The sequence below is a fragment of the Haliaeetus albicilla genome, chromosome 6, assembly GCF_947461875.1.
Source record: "Haliaeetus albicilla chromosome 6, bHalAlb1.1, whole genome shotgun sequence".
Classification (NCBI taxonomy): domain Eukaryota; kingdom Metazoa; phylum Chordata; class Aves; order Accipitriformes; family Accipitridae; genus Haliaeetus; species Haliaeetus albicilla.
Genome location: NC_091488.1, coordinates 21,885,436 through 21,900,942, shown reverse-complemented (window position 1 = coordinate 21,900,942; position 15,507 = coordinate 21,885,436). Strand labels below are relative to the sequence as shown.

General features: G+C 34.5%; 1 protein-coding gene across 1 annotated transcript in view; it reads left to right on the top strand.

Moving 5' to 3' along the window:
- The window catches only part of NCAM2 (neural cell adhesion molecule 2), a 332,637-nt gene that overhangs the window by 279,926 nt on the left and 37,204 nt on the right, over window positions 1-15,507 (top strand). Inside the window, exons 13-15 of the mRNA XM_069785318.1 lie at window positions 1,503-1,622; window positions 3,529-3,650; window positions 11,887-12,067. Coding sequence (XP_069641419.1) covers window positions 1,503-1,622; window positions 3,529-3,650; window positions 11,887-12,067 — 423 coding nt within the window. The remainder of the gene's footprint in view (window positions 1-1,502; window positions 1,623-3,528; window positions 3,651-11,886; window positions 12,068-15,507) is intronic.

The window sequence follows — 15,507 nt, the reverse complement described above, 5'->3', positions numbered from 1 at the left end:
AAATTCATTAAATCCCTTTAGCTCCACATGTAATGGGACCTCTGTCTGCTGCAGAAACTAAAGGAATAGAAATTCTAATAAATCTGGGCTCCAAAGAATAACAAAGAGTACTGACAAATAATTATACTTTCAGTAATACATAACTTGAAAAGCAAGCCTAAAGCAGCTATTAAAACACTCCTCTATAATGAAAAAACTAGACTCCCTAGAGACGGAGAAAGAGACTACTGGCTGCTTCTCAAGACATTACAATTCTATATCCACTTGTAAGATAATACAGCCCCTGTTTCTCTGGGCAAGACAAATACTGATGTGCTTGAAGTAAAGTTCATCCAGTTTATGTCATTCCCCAGTACAAATCTGACATCTGGAGAGCTCAGCACAGAGCTTGCAAACAGCGAGCAGGCAATTGCTATAGAGACAATAAAAGGAAGCTTTCTTGTAAAGGCGGGGTAATGGTCCAAGAGCTCTGTGTGGATCGAAGTTTCCAAGTGTGTATTCAACATTGATATTCATAATATACAGTACTATGGTAATATATAATACTGCATTCCCATAAAGGATCCTGGAATCCAACATTCTTTTCCTGGATTTTGTATCTAGATTTGTTGCCGTACATTACAACAACAATATTCTTAGTGCTGTAAAATATTCTTTTTGGCAAACTCTTTTACCTGTTTTGTGCTTCTGATGGCATCTCCAGGTAGAATCATAGAGATAGGTTTAGGTTTAGGCTGTGTGAAAGATTGCTGCAAGAGATTCAGTCTTGATTTCTGAAAGCATGTCCTAAGTTCACACCCATTTGCTTCCCAAATCAATTTTTTTTGTTGTTGTTATTACTTAATATGCATTTCCATACACCTCCTCTTAAATATGTGCAAACATGCCTAATTCACTTTCAGGTCCTTAGGATAACTAAGAACTCTTCCTTTGATCATCATAGCCATCTGTCATTTTAGGTCTTGAATACGTTGTTGAACTGGCAGATCATAGCACCAGTAATTCACCATTAATGTGCACGTAGCTGCATCTAGATGTGTAGACCAAGGATGGTTGATACTGCTCTCCATGAGGGAAAAATGGAAGTTATGAACTGTATGAAGGTGGCTTGAACATGTATCAGATGCCCACTGCCAGCTAAGAGAAAGGAAACTTCCATATTTTTTTTCCAGATTCATGTCTCCTGTTGTCACAATCCAAACATAAAATATCAATTGCCATCAAGGTCCTCAATTGTTGCCTATGGCTTCTGTAACACTGACATTAAATTCTTTCAGAAGCATAACTTGCTCAGTCACAACAATGATTTTATGCAGATGGAGAAAAAAAGGGGGCTATTAGCACTCAGCAAGAAAGCTAAGTTTGGAACCACTCAACTATTAGAAAATGGGACCCGTAAGTTGCAAGTGAAGCAAACACATTATGAAATTGCCTGACTTTTTTTTTTAAATGTATTGCTTCATCAAATTTTGTTCCCATATTTTTTCTTTCCTTTCCTTTAGCAATGGTTGTTCTCAGCAATTTGGAACCAAATACAACATATGAAATCAAAGTAGCTGCTGTAAATGGAAAAGGGCAAGGAGAGTATAGCAAAATTGAGATCTTTCAGACCTTACCTGTCCGTGAGTAATACTTGTGCTATTAAATTAAAATGTAAATGATTATTAGAATATGTTATCTCCAGATCAGCTAATAATTTAAAGTATGATTCACTGTGGATAATATGTTTTATATTTATACACTACTTCCCAGTGTATAACATCAGTCTTTACATTGTTTATCAGAAATCATGTTTTGTTCCTCTTATTCCCCTCCACCAAGTAGTATGAATGAACTTAAATTGGAGAATTTATCCCATTATCTATACTTTTGAGACTTAGACAAATCTTTGCTTTATATTCAAGAGCACAAACAATGAAAGAGATTAAGGACTTTTTCTCACTTATACGCAGAGTATTAGAGACATCTGTGAGGAATTAACTGGACCTTTCTAGAGACATTTCTTTAGCAAACTATGCTGCCACAAGTTTTGCAATTATTAAGCCTCAGACAGAAATCTTAAGTGATGGAAAAATCATGAGAATAAATGTTTTTAACTACAATTACATGCAAATGATAAATGCTACAAAGCCAATTCTATATTTGTAGTAACCTCTATAGGCAAGAAATTCTGATTTAAATATTAAGGGCTCATGACAGATATTTTTCTCAAATTACTTTTCAATAGAAAAATAATAAACAAACTAAACACAAAGGGAGAAATAAAATAACTACTAGATGGCACTGTATAGTACTTAAACAGATATACCAAAATACATCAGCAATTATTACTAGACTAATCTCTCATAAATCTGTTGCAACTGAACTGTTGTCTGAGTAGAGCATTACTCAATATAGTTATCAATACTGGCCCTAATGGAATGAAAATAAAAGTCACACAACTACAAAGAACACAAAATATTTCTGTGTTACTATATTATGTTCTTATTGATACATTTCTTCTGTTCAAAACCAGTAACTTGGCAGCTTTCAAATTTCTTTTTGATTAAAGTATATGCATATTCTAAATATATTGGACAACAGATAAAATAATTTGCTATTATTCATATGGAACATTATACCTGATAGAAAAGTGATAGAAACTGATAGAAATTATATATATATTACCTGACAGAAAGCTAGGCAAATTCTATGTTGAGATCAAAGTCAATTTGTCTTTACTTTGATAAGGGATAAAAACAAATATTACAAATATGTCTAAAGAACTGTATCTCTCTAGTTGAATGCAAATTTACACATATTTTGAAGGTAAGACACTTCAGAATGGCAACACATGTTCATTTAGGATCTGATTTAAAACTATAATAGGCATTGTGTATAGAAATGATAATTAGTCTTAATTTCAATTAGCAAAGTGGCTTAAACTGGCTATTAATGCTTGAATTGTATGTTTAAGATCATTTGTGTCCTTTCATTACAGAGAAAATTGTTTTTGCTTTTGGAAATGTTATTCTTTACATTTCTTCTTAATATAGACTACTCTAAAAGTATCTAATTTTCCTTGGCACATTTATTGAAGCATTAATGTACCTAATGTCTGTATTACAATTGAGATCTCGACATGGGACTAAAGCTCATGCTTAATGTTAAGGATGCTTTCCTGTAAGATAGTGTTACTCTTAAACTTCAGTGTGAGTAGCAGCTTACCAGCCTTGCTGAATTGATGGCTAAATAATTTCTGAAGTAAATTGCATCTGAAAGTGTCAAAACTTGGAAGGTCTCAAAGAAACAAATACTTCTTTCATACTGCACATAATTTTGTTTCCTCGTGTGAGATAATTAATCTACGTTAGAACATACTTTAAGCAAAATATTTAACATACTTCTTAAGGATGTTCTGCAGTGCTTGGAAGGATCATGTTGCTTTTAAAGATTTTGATTAATAATATTGTGGACAAGTTCCCAGCTGTAATTTAAGGCTTATTTTATTGCTGAATTATTAATAGCTACTGTTTTTTCCTTGTTTAGGCGAGCCAAGCCCCCCTTCAATTCATGGACAACCAGGAAGTGGGAAGAGTTTTAAAATTAGCATAACTAAACAAGATGATGGAGGTGCCCCCATTTTGGAATATATTGTCAAATACAGAAGTGTAAGTATTTCAGTTAATCAAAATAAGTGGGTTTTGCTTAGCAATATCTGCTTTTAATGTGAAGAAGACTGTTGATATAATTTGAAATGTAACAAAATGGTTTGCATACTACAAAAAGAAAAGAAGATACAGTATAGTAAGTTTTCTTTTTTGACTAGGTTGCTAATGTCAGATTATAAAATAAATTAAAAAAAAGAAAAGCATCTGTATTGATAGATAGCATCCTAGAGATAGAAAGCTATATTCTAGTGGTCCATATTAATTTTAATGACAGTAATTATCTGATCATGTTTCCTGTTTTCTATCTTCCTAGATTCCAAGGCTCAACTTACAAAAGCCAAATAATTGACAAATTACTAGCAATTTCATGAGTTTCAGTGTATATATCAGTTCTTTAACAGCCATTGTGCAGAGTTTATTTGCCTTCTGTTACTTACAGTCTGATTTGGTGTTCTCTCATCAAATCTGGCAAGTTTAGAAAACAGGCTTTTCTGCAATGCGTAATTATTTTTAAAACAAACAAACAAACAAACAAACAAACAAACAAAAACCCAACTAAAAACCCAACAACAAAATGTGGATTTTTTTAAAAATTATTAAAGTAGCTAAAATATCTTTCCTTCCCTGATATACTATGTTTAGAAATGATTGGGTTGAAGAAGTAACTATAGATCTGGCAAAAACAATGAATTTAATTAAGAAGTGTGTATTTTGTAATAACTTCTTTGTGTTTTTTTAGGAAGACTATATAACTTTTATCTGACTAGACCCACTAAAAATACATTTTACATAGTGTAACAACAGATTTACATGTCTGTTTAGAAAGTCTAAAAGAGATTGGGAATGTAACATCAGATATTTAGACATGTTAAACAAGATAGTGAGGACTGTATTTAACAGAAATGAGCAATCTTTGAGAAATTAAATGCAGAAACTGTTTTAGTGTTCCCAAAAAGGAAAAGCCAGTTCCTTATTTTGTAATAGTTTTTGTTACATTTCCTGATGTTTCCTGTAGTGTAACTTTTTTATGATAGTTCTGGGATTATGCAAGTGCTAAATCTGGCATGTAAAATGATTTTCCTAAGCTAAGTATAACCAAAGAAGATTGGTAGGTCCAAATCAATTGAGAAAAATTTGCTAGAGCTTTTAAGAATAGCCTGAGGGAATAACCAGCAGTTATTCTGATATCACTGGTCCTTAAATCTTAATTGACCTTCTTAAATGACTTTCAGCCTAGTGAGTACAGTTGGCATAAAGGAAAAGTAATTGTAAAGGAAAGAGAGGCTAGTAAAATATGCAACACAAGATACAATGCAGTTTTGTGGGATTGAGCTTCCTAGTTAGAATACAATGCCTCTAGGTATTTATAATTGACAAGATAAGAAAATAAACTGTTTGTATATAATATATACATGCAGTATATGGAATTCCATCTGTTTCTGTGATTTAAGTAAGCTAAATGATTTTGGATCTATCCTGAATATTTTTTGAAACCTGATTTTGATTTAGTGTTTTGACTAAGGTACAATATTATAGAAGAAAAGACCAGTTTTCATGTGTATTGTTGAAGGATAAATGTACAGTTTAAGCAGTAACTGGAAACTTAATAGGTTACTGAAGAAGATAGCTTTTACTTGGACCTCAAATCCATATCTCCTTCAGCTTCCAATTGAAAAAGCAATTTGACTAAATTAAAGGCCTTCCTACAACAAAAAACTACAATATATTTTTGGTGTTTTAATCAGAATGAATGGATGCTATTTAAAGTTCTTAATTATCTGTTGACTGCTTCTCCTCTATCTTCCCCATTGGTCATATTTAATTAGCTTTCCTAGAACTCTTGCCAGCCTCATTAGTAGCACCTGGACCAATGTATTTGCTTGCATGTTTAAAGAGCGTATTAGATAACAGGCTATACATCAGTGGCTTTTTCTTCTTTGTGTTTCACAACAGCTTATGTCTTATTAAGAGTCAGTTGCCTCATGTTTAAGTTTTATACAGTTGGGTATTTTGGTTTTTTGGGTTTTTGTTTTTGTTTTTCATTGGGAGAAGGACAGCCTTTAAGATATTATAGCAATATTATAGCCTGGATTAGGGCAATTGGTAAGTTTTATTTTTCTGGAAATCACGTGTTTCATTCTGTCAAATATTGCTTTCCTAACATCAGTTTATTCATATTATGGGCAGGAGTTACTAACTATAATGAGATAAGAAGCTTCACATTTTGTTCTGTATTCCAGAGAAGTAGGTACTATGCAATTTTTATGAGTAGCAGCCTCAAATTGATTTATGCTGTTGCACGAAGGAAGTCAAGACAGTCTTACAAAGCTTCACTGATGGAATCTGAAGCTGATAGCATACATTGATTTCAAAGTTACCTTAGGAAAGAACAGGAGGAGAGAGAGAAAGACAAGGGAAAACTGTTCCCCGGTAGCCAGCTGGGAAGAGTGGTGATGGGGGTTCCCTAGACATGTGTCCTGTCTGATGCGGGAGGTGACTGCCCAACCACATTTCTCATAGTAACTGTGTAATTTTAATGGGGACCAACTCAAGCTCCCCTTTGGCTGTTTCTGCTTATGGTGCTATTAAAGTTGATTGGGGCACACGTGATGAGGTGCTGGTATTGCACAATGGATGTTAAGCTTTATGTATGTGGAAATGTGTGCTGAATTTGTAAATGCTGTTTTCTACTTTGTTATTTACCAAGTACATAGTAATAGACTAAAAGCTAGAGGGGAGGGTTGAAGAGATTGTGCAGACTAAGGGGAAGGTGAATTGATAAGGAGGGCCAGGAGGAAGGAGCACTTGGGATACAGGGGAAAGACTGCCACAGCAGCTCAGGGCAAGTGGGTGACCAGGCACAGACCTGCAAGAGAAAGGCAGGCTACAAAGCAGCCTTAACACAAGTTAAGCTTAGCTCCAGAAACAGCATGCAAACAATGTGTGATCACCATACAGGAATAATCACTTACACATGACTCACATAGTCACAAACAAAAGTTTGTGCTTACCACTCAAGTGCATTTTGACCATGATGAATATTCTGTAGCTGCACATGTTACCCATTGTTCTCTGTAAATATGTATCACTATTATCTTGAAGAGATTTGTTCCCAGCCTTAAGTTAAGATTTTGGTATCGTATCCTGAATTACTTCATAATACTTAAAAGCAAGTATTGAAATAGGCTTCTTAGTGATTGGAAAACAGAATTCTGTTTCTATACTTTTCGGTCACAGAATGCCAATAGTAAGCTAGAAAAAAAACGGGGGCAGGGGGTTGTTTTTGTTTTTCCCTGGCAGGCCAAGTTTCAGTAAAAAATTAAAATTAGAATGAAATAAGTAAAATATCTACTTTTACAGTTATAAACTTTTAGATAGAAGAAAGAAAAATTAATTAAAATCCTGTTTTGAAAAAAAATAACTATTTATTTTTTACTTTTACATCCACAATGATGTTTGGAGGAAATGTGAGAGGAGCAATTAGTTTTGCAGGCCAGAAAGTTGTTAACCATGTTGACCTGTGACAGTGTTAATATTAATACTCGGAATTTTGGCATTGACAAGTGTTTGACTGATAGGTTATGTGCTTCATTCTTGTTTTACTATGTTGATGGAGGGCTGTGTTCATTTTGTTCCTTTATGATAGGTTCTGTAACAAAACTCTGTAAATATGAATCATTTAAAAAGAGATACTTTCTCATTTACTCCCACTCTGATATACCTACCATAAAAGTTAAATGTTTTTGCATCTCTAAGTTCCTCTTTACCTGCCAGATCCTCGGACTTTCTATGCATTTTAACACTATGTACGTTATCAGCCATTTTGTGTTTTGTTCAGTATTTGTCCTGTATTACCCAGACGTACAAAGCACCATCCTAATGTAATGAATTCTTGTGAAGTCATTGCTTTAAACTATCAGGTTGTCTTCATGAGGATTTCTTGATGTTTTTTCCTGCAAGCTTTCAAGACAGTGTGGCATCTCCTGCCCTTTTTTTTATCACAGGGACCACCATAATAACAAGTCAGTTTGAGCTGAACTTTCAGCACAACAATTTAGGGAGGGTGGAGAATAAAGGGAAGTGTTAAAGGGGGTTAATCACTTTTCCTCACTTTTTATGAGCTCCCAGAGAAAGTGAACTTGGGTACAATGTAAAATGACCATTAAAGAGAGAGATGTTATTTTCTAGACTAGTAAATAGTTAGGTGCCTAAACAGTGGATTGGCTTTACTTCCACTGTTGTCAGATGTGCCCTCAGTTTTGAGAAGCAGCCAAGTCATGGTAGACTGGAGTTTCACACTGCTTTGTTTACTCTTTTTTTTGTCAGGGTATTTAGGTGCTTAGGTTACTCACAGCTGTCTTACATATCTAGCTCTTAGACACTTCCGAGATTTGGCTGGTGCTTATTTTTAAAGCCAATACACATGCAATTAAGAAATAATAATTTTTTTTTTTAGTGTCATTAGTCTGTGGCATTGTGGTTTCAGCTGAAATAAAGTTAATTTTCTTCCTAGTAGCTGGTATAGTGTTATGTTTTGGATTCAGTATGAGAAGAATGTTGATAACACACTGATGTTTTCAGTTGTTGCTAAGTAGTGTTCATACTAAATCAAGGATTTTTCAGCTTCTCCTGCCCAGCCAACAAGAAGGCTGGAGGGGCACAAGAAGTTGGGAGGGGACACAGCCAGGGCAGCTGACCCAAACTGGCCAAAGGAATATTCCATACCATATGACGTCATGCTAAGTTTATAAACTGGGGGGAGTTGGCCTGAGGGGGATTGCTTGGGAACTAACTAGGCATCGGTCAGCAAGTGGTGAGCAATTGCATTGTGCATCACTTGTTTTGTATATTCCAATCCTTTTATTTTTATTATTCTAATTTTATTATTGTTGTTATTATTATCATTCTTAGTTTCTTCCTTTCTGTTCTATTAAACTGTTCTTATCTCAGCCCATGAGTTTTACCTGTTTCCCTCTGATTCTCTCCCCCATCCCACTGGGGGCAGGGCGAAGTTAGTGAGCAGCTGCGCAGTGCTTAGTTGCTGCCTGGGGTTAAACCATGACAGTTTGTTTCAACCAAAGACTTATACTGGGAAGAGGACGATATGAATCTAAGGCTTAAGAGTAATGGAAGTGGGCAGCAAGATCCCCAGAAATTGCCAGTCATTGGTTAGTCTCACAGCATCAGTGACTTTCTGCAAAGGAGTATTTCCACATTATATGAAACAAAACGAAAGGCAAATAAAGGAACAGTTTAATCTCTGAGGTTGCAGATCTGATTGCAGTTCCTGAAAATGTGCATTTGTTGGTGGATATTAATGATACAACTGCTAATAATAAGTGATTATTGAAGACATTTGTATTGACTTACCCCTCAAATTAGACGGTAGTTTGTGATTTAGAAGTTTATTTCATTTGTTGCAGAACACTGTGCATATGTGGAGCTTTCTACAAATTTTAAGCAGTATTAATAATAGAACAGCCTAATAAAGTATGAAGTGTTCTTTTGTAGTTCCATTTATTGCTCCTTAAGCTCCCAATTAAAGGGTCTTAGCATAAACAGGGAGATTCGTAGGAAGATTTAACTGACAAACTCTTGGTTTGGCTCTCTTTTCATTTCTACACTAATAGTAAAATAAATCTGGACACACTATTGAGCTCTACCTCGTAAAAAGTACTTGAAAATGCATGTGAAATAACAACTATAATGAAGGATATTGCAGTTCTTTTCTTTTTTTCTTGAAGATGCCAAAAGCAGACTGTATTCTAGAAGACTTAATCTGTTTATCTTTAGAAGAAGACAACTTGCTTTCCAGATACTTTATTCTTCTTCCTCCTAACTTGTGTTTGTCACTCTTCATAAAACATTTTGTTGCCTTTGAGCTCAGGGCTTGGACTTTGTTTCATTTATCTCAATCCACCCAGTTGGCTTTGCTTTCAACTAAACTTAGGGTGTCACTTCTCTGGCATAGCATGCAGGTATCCTGTTACATTTCAGCTCTTTCATTATTCTTCACCTGACCAAACTGTGGTACAACTGCCTTTTCACTTATTCTTGCATCTGCAGAAGAGCAACCTCATATAGAAATCTATATAGTTTTCCTTCCAAATCTTAAGCTCATTCTATTCATCACATATAATTCTACAGTTTGTTTTCAAAGTATAGTCATATATCTGTTTGCAATGCTGTCTTTTCTACCTGCAGGAACCATATTAGCCTGAATTTTTATTTTCCAATTCAGTAAATTTTTTCTCCTTCTATGATTCTGAATGTCTTTGGAATTCCTCAGTATATTCACACAGTTGTATGTGCACACACCACATTCATGTATGGATCTTCTGATTTCTCTCATGTTGATATTCTTTGGAATTGAGGTGTATTATTTTTTTCTTCTGATTTCTCCCAAACCTCACCAATTTAAACACTCATTAAAATATGGTGCTACATAACATTGCTATTCCTAATATTACTAAGGAGTATTTGCATATGCATATTGCAATCAGTATTAATGCCTTTTATTTTAGCAGTGCTATACAAAAAATATATTTTGTAAAAGTAGTTTGATATAGTGATAATATAAGTGGATTCACTCAGTGGAATGTAAATATGGGTGGATTCACTCAGTGGCATATCAGATGATTGCAACAGAAATTATCCACAAGAATATGGGAAAATTTCCTTGACCGATAATACCAGTTTCACTGTATGATTTTACTCCAGTGTATTTAGGTTCTTTCATGATTTGTAATGTGACTACCATTCTGATGTTTTTCATTGGTCTACTTACTGCTGCACCAAGTAGGCACTTTTACCCTGCTGCAAATGTTCCTGCAAAGATGTTTTACTGTATTTTAATCGTTCCCAGGACTATCATGGGTCAGTACCAATGCCAGTGCTGAAGAAGCAAGAAAGAGTTTAACAAAAGGTGAAGTCAGTATGGAAAACCCATCACACTCAGCACTGATAGTGAATAAGTTATTGCAGCTGTGCACATAAGGGAGTTTAGTCTGTCACTCTATTTTCTGAAGACTAAGGGGGCGCGAAACACGCATAAGGAACATGACTGGGCCCTGAACTGTCTAATTTAGCTGCTATTTTCTTTGACACTTTTATCAGTCAAGAGCAAGATGCTTCAGCAAAGAGCCTAAATATAAGCTGCTGAGAAGTATGGTAGTCTGCAGAAAAAAGTTAAACTTCCCTGTGTTTGAAGAGTTTCTTTTTTTTCCCAGAAAGTTTATATTCACTGACTGTGTCTGTGTTGCTGTATGGGTTGGATGGCTAGGATTTGGCTCTCAGCATAATTTTTGCCACTTTATTGTACCTCAGTGTTTAGTAAGAATAGGACTGCATTGCTTCTTACTAACTGTTATTGATACTCCTTTGAACAAGATGGCTTTTGTGTTTGACAATATATATTGTTTTATCCTTTTAGCTATTAGTTATTTTGTAATTCTCATTTCTATAAAGAGTAATTAAATATATTATGCACTAAAAGGAGTGATTGCAAAGGCAAGCATTCCAATTTTATGAAATGCCAGAATTAAGATTGCATCTGAAGTCCTCATTTGTTCCCTTTGTATACTTGTCTTAGATAATTGTCTGAATTGTGAGAACCCTTTTTTTCTCTATAACACCATCTTAATGATTTACTTGAATCCTCTCACCAGTGTAGACATAGGACTGCATACTTTCTCAATGGTGTTTATATTGTTGCATACAACCCGGTTTGCAAATTGTTACTATAGTAGCACACACAGCTACAGTTTGTGTATATTTTCATTATATAACTAATGTATGATATAAGTACAGCTTGCATTCATGAACAATTCAAGTATGGGTTTAATGGCAAGTTTCTTTAAAAAAACACTGTTCAAAATGTAATTGGAACATCTTTATAAAATAAACCTTTTACAGAATTTATTCTTAGCAGCATTTGTAAATAATTATCCTGCTGTTCCCCAAGATAAACATCAGTATTTGAGCAAAGTATAAATTGAAGCCAAAAGGTTAAAAGGGATTGCCTACAAAATCCCTAAATCCACATTGTGGAAACATGATTAGGAGTGGTCAAAATTACAAAATGCCTGAGTACTCAGAACTCCAAAATTAGATTATTTGAATGTTCATAACCTCTGTAAATGAAACTCCATAGTTTCTGTGCATCATGTAGACTCATAGTTTAGACAAATAACACAAGAGATTCTGAGAATTTAAACTAATGTTTACATCTTTACAGAAAGACAAGGAAGACCAGTGGCTAGAGAAAAAAGTACAGGGTAGTAGAGACCACATCATCTTAGAGCATCTTCAGTGGACTATGGGTTATGAAGTACAAATTACAGCTGCCAACAGACTGGGTTATTCTGAACCAACATTATATGAATTCAGCATGCCACCAAAGCCTAACATTATTACAGGTAAGTTGATTTTAGAGTGTTTTCTTTCTATGAATTGTTTACTACTTTTAGTACACTGACGTGTGTAGTTGAACATAAGGTAATAGAAGTCGTCTTTAACTGACAAAGCCCGAGGCCCCATACTCTATTATCAACAAAGACTTGATTCAAAACCCCTAAATGGGACCCCATTTCCTACTTTTCCCTTAGTAATAGTCATTTGTAAGTACAGAACAAGTATTGAATCTTCAACCCAGATGATGACAGTTAACAAGAAATATAGTATTTAAGTTATACCTCCTATACATTTTTAAATTGCCTTGTACTGCCTATTTGTCTGTTGTAAGCAACTTAGTTGTTAAAATTCTTGATTTCAGTCCCATCTGTACCTGTGCTTCAAGATGCACATGTAATAAAGGTATTTATTTTAGTGTCTGATGAGGTTAAGACTTCAAATAGTCTTGTTTAGATACTGTCTTACTGATTCACCCTAACATGGTGAGCATATAGCCTTGTATTAGGCCTATTTACAAGCTTTGAAATCTATAGAAAAGTCGTCCATATTTTTAAGTGTGTAAACGGGAAGGTCTGGTATTTTTTTAAGGAAAACTGCATAATAGTTAAGAGTCAGTGTGTTCCATTAACTAATTTATCAAGTTTTAATGCTTCGTAATGTAAAGTTATATTTTGGTGCAACAATGCAAAATTATTTCATTCAGAATAAACCCAAAATATGGTAATTTCTGATGTATTATGGGTTATTTTGATTTTTATAAAGCAAATGTTATGAGGAAAAGATTTCAAACTTATCTAAATTATGAGCTGATAACTTTAATAATAAATTCCAAATTAGATCAGTGTCATCATTACCATTTTAAAATCAGGTACTAAATCATCTAACATAGTATTTTCTGTATGCCGTAAATTAAACTATCAGAGTATTAGGATCAGATTAAAATCTTGCCAAATAAACATAATGGCCAATATATTAAAAGGTAAACCATATCAATACCTGTGTTTTAATCTGAGCATCTGACTAGCATTGATCTTGGTAAAGTGGCAATGAGTTTGAACGGGTCATAGACTACTGTGTCATCAGAAAAGTTTGAAATAACTGACTTGAAATTTTGTTTCTGTCTATTGCAAGTTTTCCTCAAATATATTCTCAGGGAAATTATCTCAAGATCTCTGCAACATTTTTTAATATTCCATAGCAATTTGTTGATATCAAAAGCTTTGTTACTTGCATTTATAGAAAGGAATAGGCATTTGTAATTCATTAATAGGTTCAGATCCAGTTTGAGTACAAATATTTGGTTTATGCACTTGAATTGCAGTAGTGAGAGTTGATTTGCATTTTGATTGATATTCAGGGCCTCGATAGGCCATGTGTACTTGTTTTTTAAACACATAAGGCTTTGTGATTGCCATCATTCAGAAATAAAATTTCACTACATGATTGAAAAAGAAAAGGGAAAAAGAAATATACGAAAGCTTATTGTCCCAAGGAAGTAAAAATATTTATCAAGTAGAAAAATAAATAAAACCTTATTTGGGCAAATGGAAGGGATAAGCCATTTTTCAATTTTGTATATTTGAAACACAAATGTTACTTGTTTTGCAATGCAATCTAACTTTAACCTGTTATAATTATTTAAAGTATTCCATTTTATTGCCACAACTGCTGTAACTGAGAGAAATATGATATGCCTCCGTAAATTACAACATAGGTGGTCTCTAAACATTTAAGTAAAAAGCAGCTTAGTTAATTCAGTTTCAGAAGATAGATAGAATATTTTTCTCTGAACACAGTTTTATAGGTATCTGGGGGCTTTTTCCTTTCAGTGCTCTCCCATAACCATAACTCCATAAGTAGCTGTAAGAAGTCTGTTACACTATTTAACATCAGATCTTTATATGAATCATTATTGCAGTTATGATTGTGGAACTAATTATTTTCTTTGTCAACTGTTTTTGCAAAGCCTGAAAAGAGGTTTTCATCTGTATGTGCCCAAGTCTATGGCACTTCAGCTGAACAGAGTGTTTCTGTCTTCCTCTAAATGTAATTAAAAACCAAGATATCTGTAGATCCTATGCGTGCAATCTCATGGATATTACTTATCCCAAGAGAATTTTGGGATCCTCTAAGTATCATGATGTTTAACTATACCTAACATATTATTCTGGTGAAAATGCATGCAAGCTAATGCAATTAATCAGAGAACTGGACAGAGATGGAGGCAAGGATACATTTATTGTCCTTTGATAGGTGCCTGGGATGGGAAAAGGGAGTTGTCACAAGAAATAAAACTTTAGTTCTGATTGCTGCAGAAGGAGCTTGTTTATGCTTTCAAGAGCCATTGGATATAAGGCAGAAGTAGTAATCCTTGAGGGCAGGGACTGGAAGCCAAAACCCTACTTACGTGAAGGCATAACTCCTATGGGCACTGAATCCACAACTTCTGCTTGCTAGGGAAGTGTAAGCAAGTACCAGCTCATGGCTGGCAGTCAAATTCTATAATAACACAATATGATGATCTTCCATTAGCTGTCTTAGGTCTAGGAAGGAGCTTGAGGCTGCAGATTGCTGTCTGGCATCAGTGAGGAGTATAAATGAGACAGACATTCCTTTAAAATTTCACCTGGTTGGCCTCAGCAGCCTCCAACTCTAGATGGACTTGATTTTGTAATTCTGTTCCTAGGCCTGTAACATGGTCTCCATTCACTGAATCACTCAAATTTGTTATTAGTTCTTCAGAATTTGTAATCCTTTTAATGAAAGTTTCCTGGTTTTCTGAAGGGTTTATCAATGGAACCTCACACTGACTTTGAAAAACACTCAACAAACCAACTTCTTAAAACTCTTTGCCTTAAACAAATGTATGTATAAATATATTCATATATGTATATATGTGTATACATATATACATTACTGTATATTATATCTATGTATATATAATTTTACTTCTTACTTTCTTGAGTTATTTTTTGCAGTCAGCAATTCCATCTTTGTATTTCAGATTTTACTTAGGCGTATGAGCATGTATTTAAGAATCATGCTTTGAAGAAAGAGTGGCATAATCTTAAATTTAGTAATTTATATATTCCAAAACCTCACTAGGGGTGTTAGCTGGCAGTACTTGTAGGCAGGTGCAATTCTAACATTGTTGTGCTTGCCTCTGAATGAAGTCTTTATCAGATTTTAGTTACTCATTTGCGATATTTTTGAAAATTTTGTTCTGGCTTCTCTATAGTGTTAAGCTGCTTCTAGTTCTGTGAGAAAAAAAGGGGATTCTCAAAGGAGTTGTGTGCTTTAGCTCTTAGCTCTTTATCGGTGTTAGGACAGCATAGACTAACCTCTACAGCCATAACAAACCCTCTGACTAGGTGTCACTGGGAGCAGCCAAACTCCATCAGCTCCTGGAGCTGACATTACAGTGCCTTTGTATGGGTCCATTTAC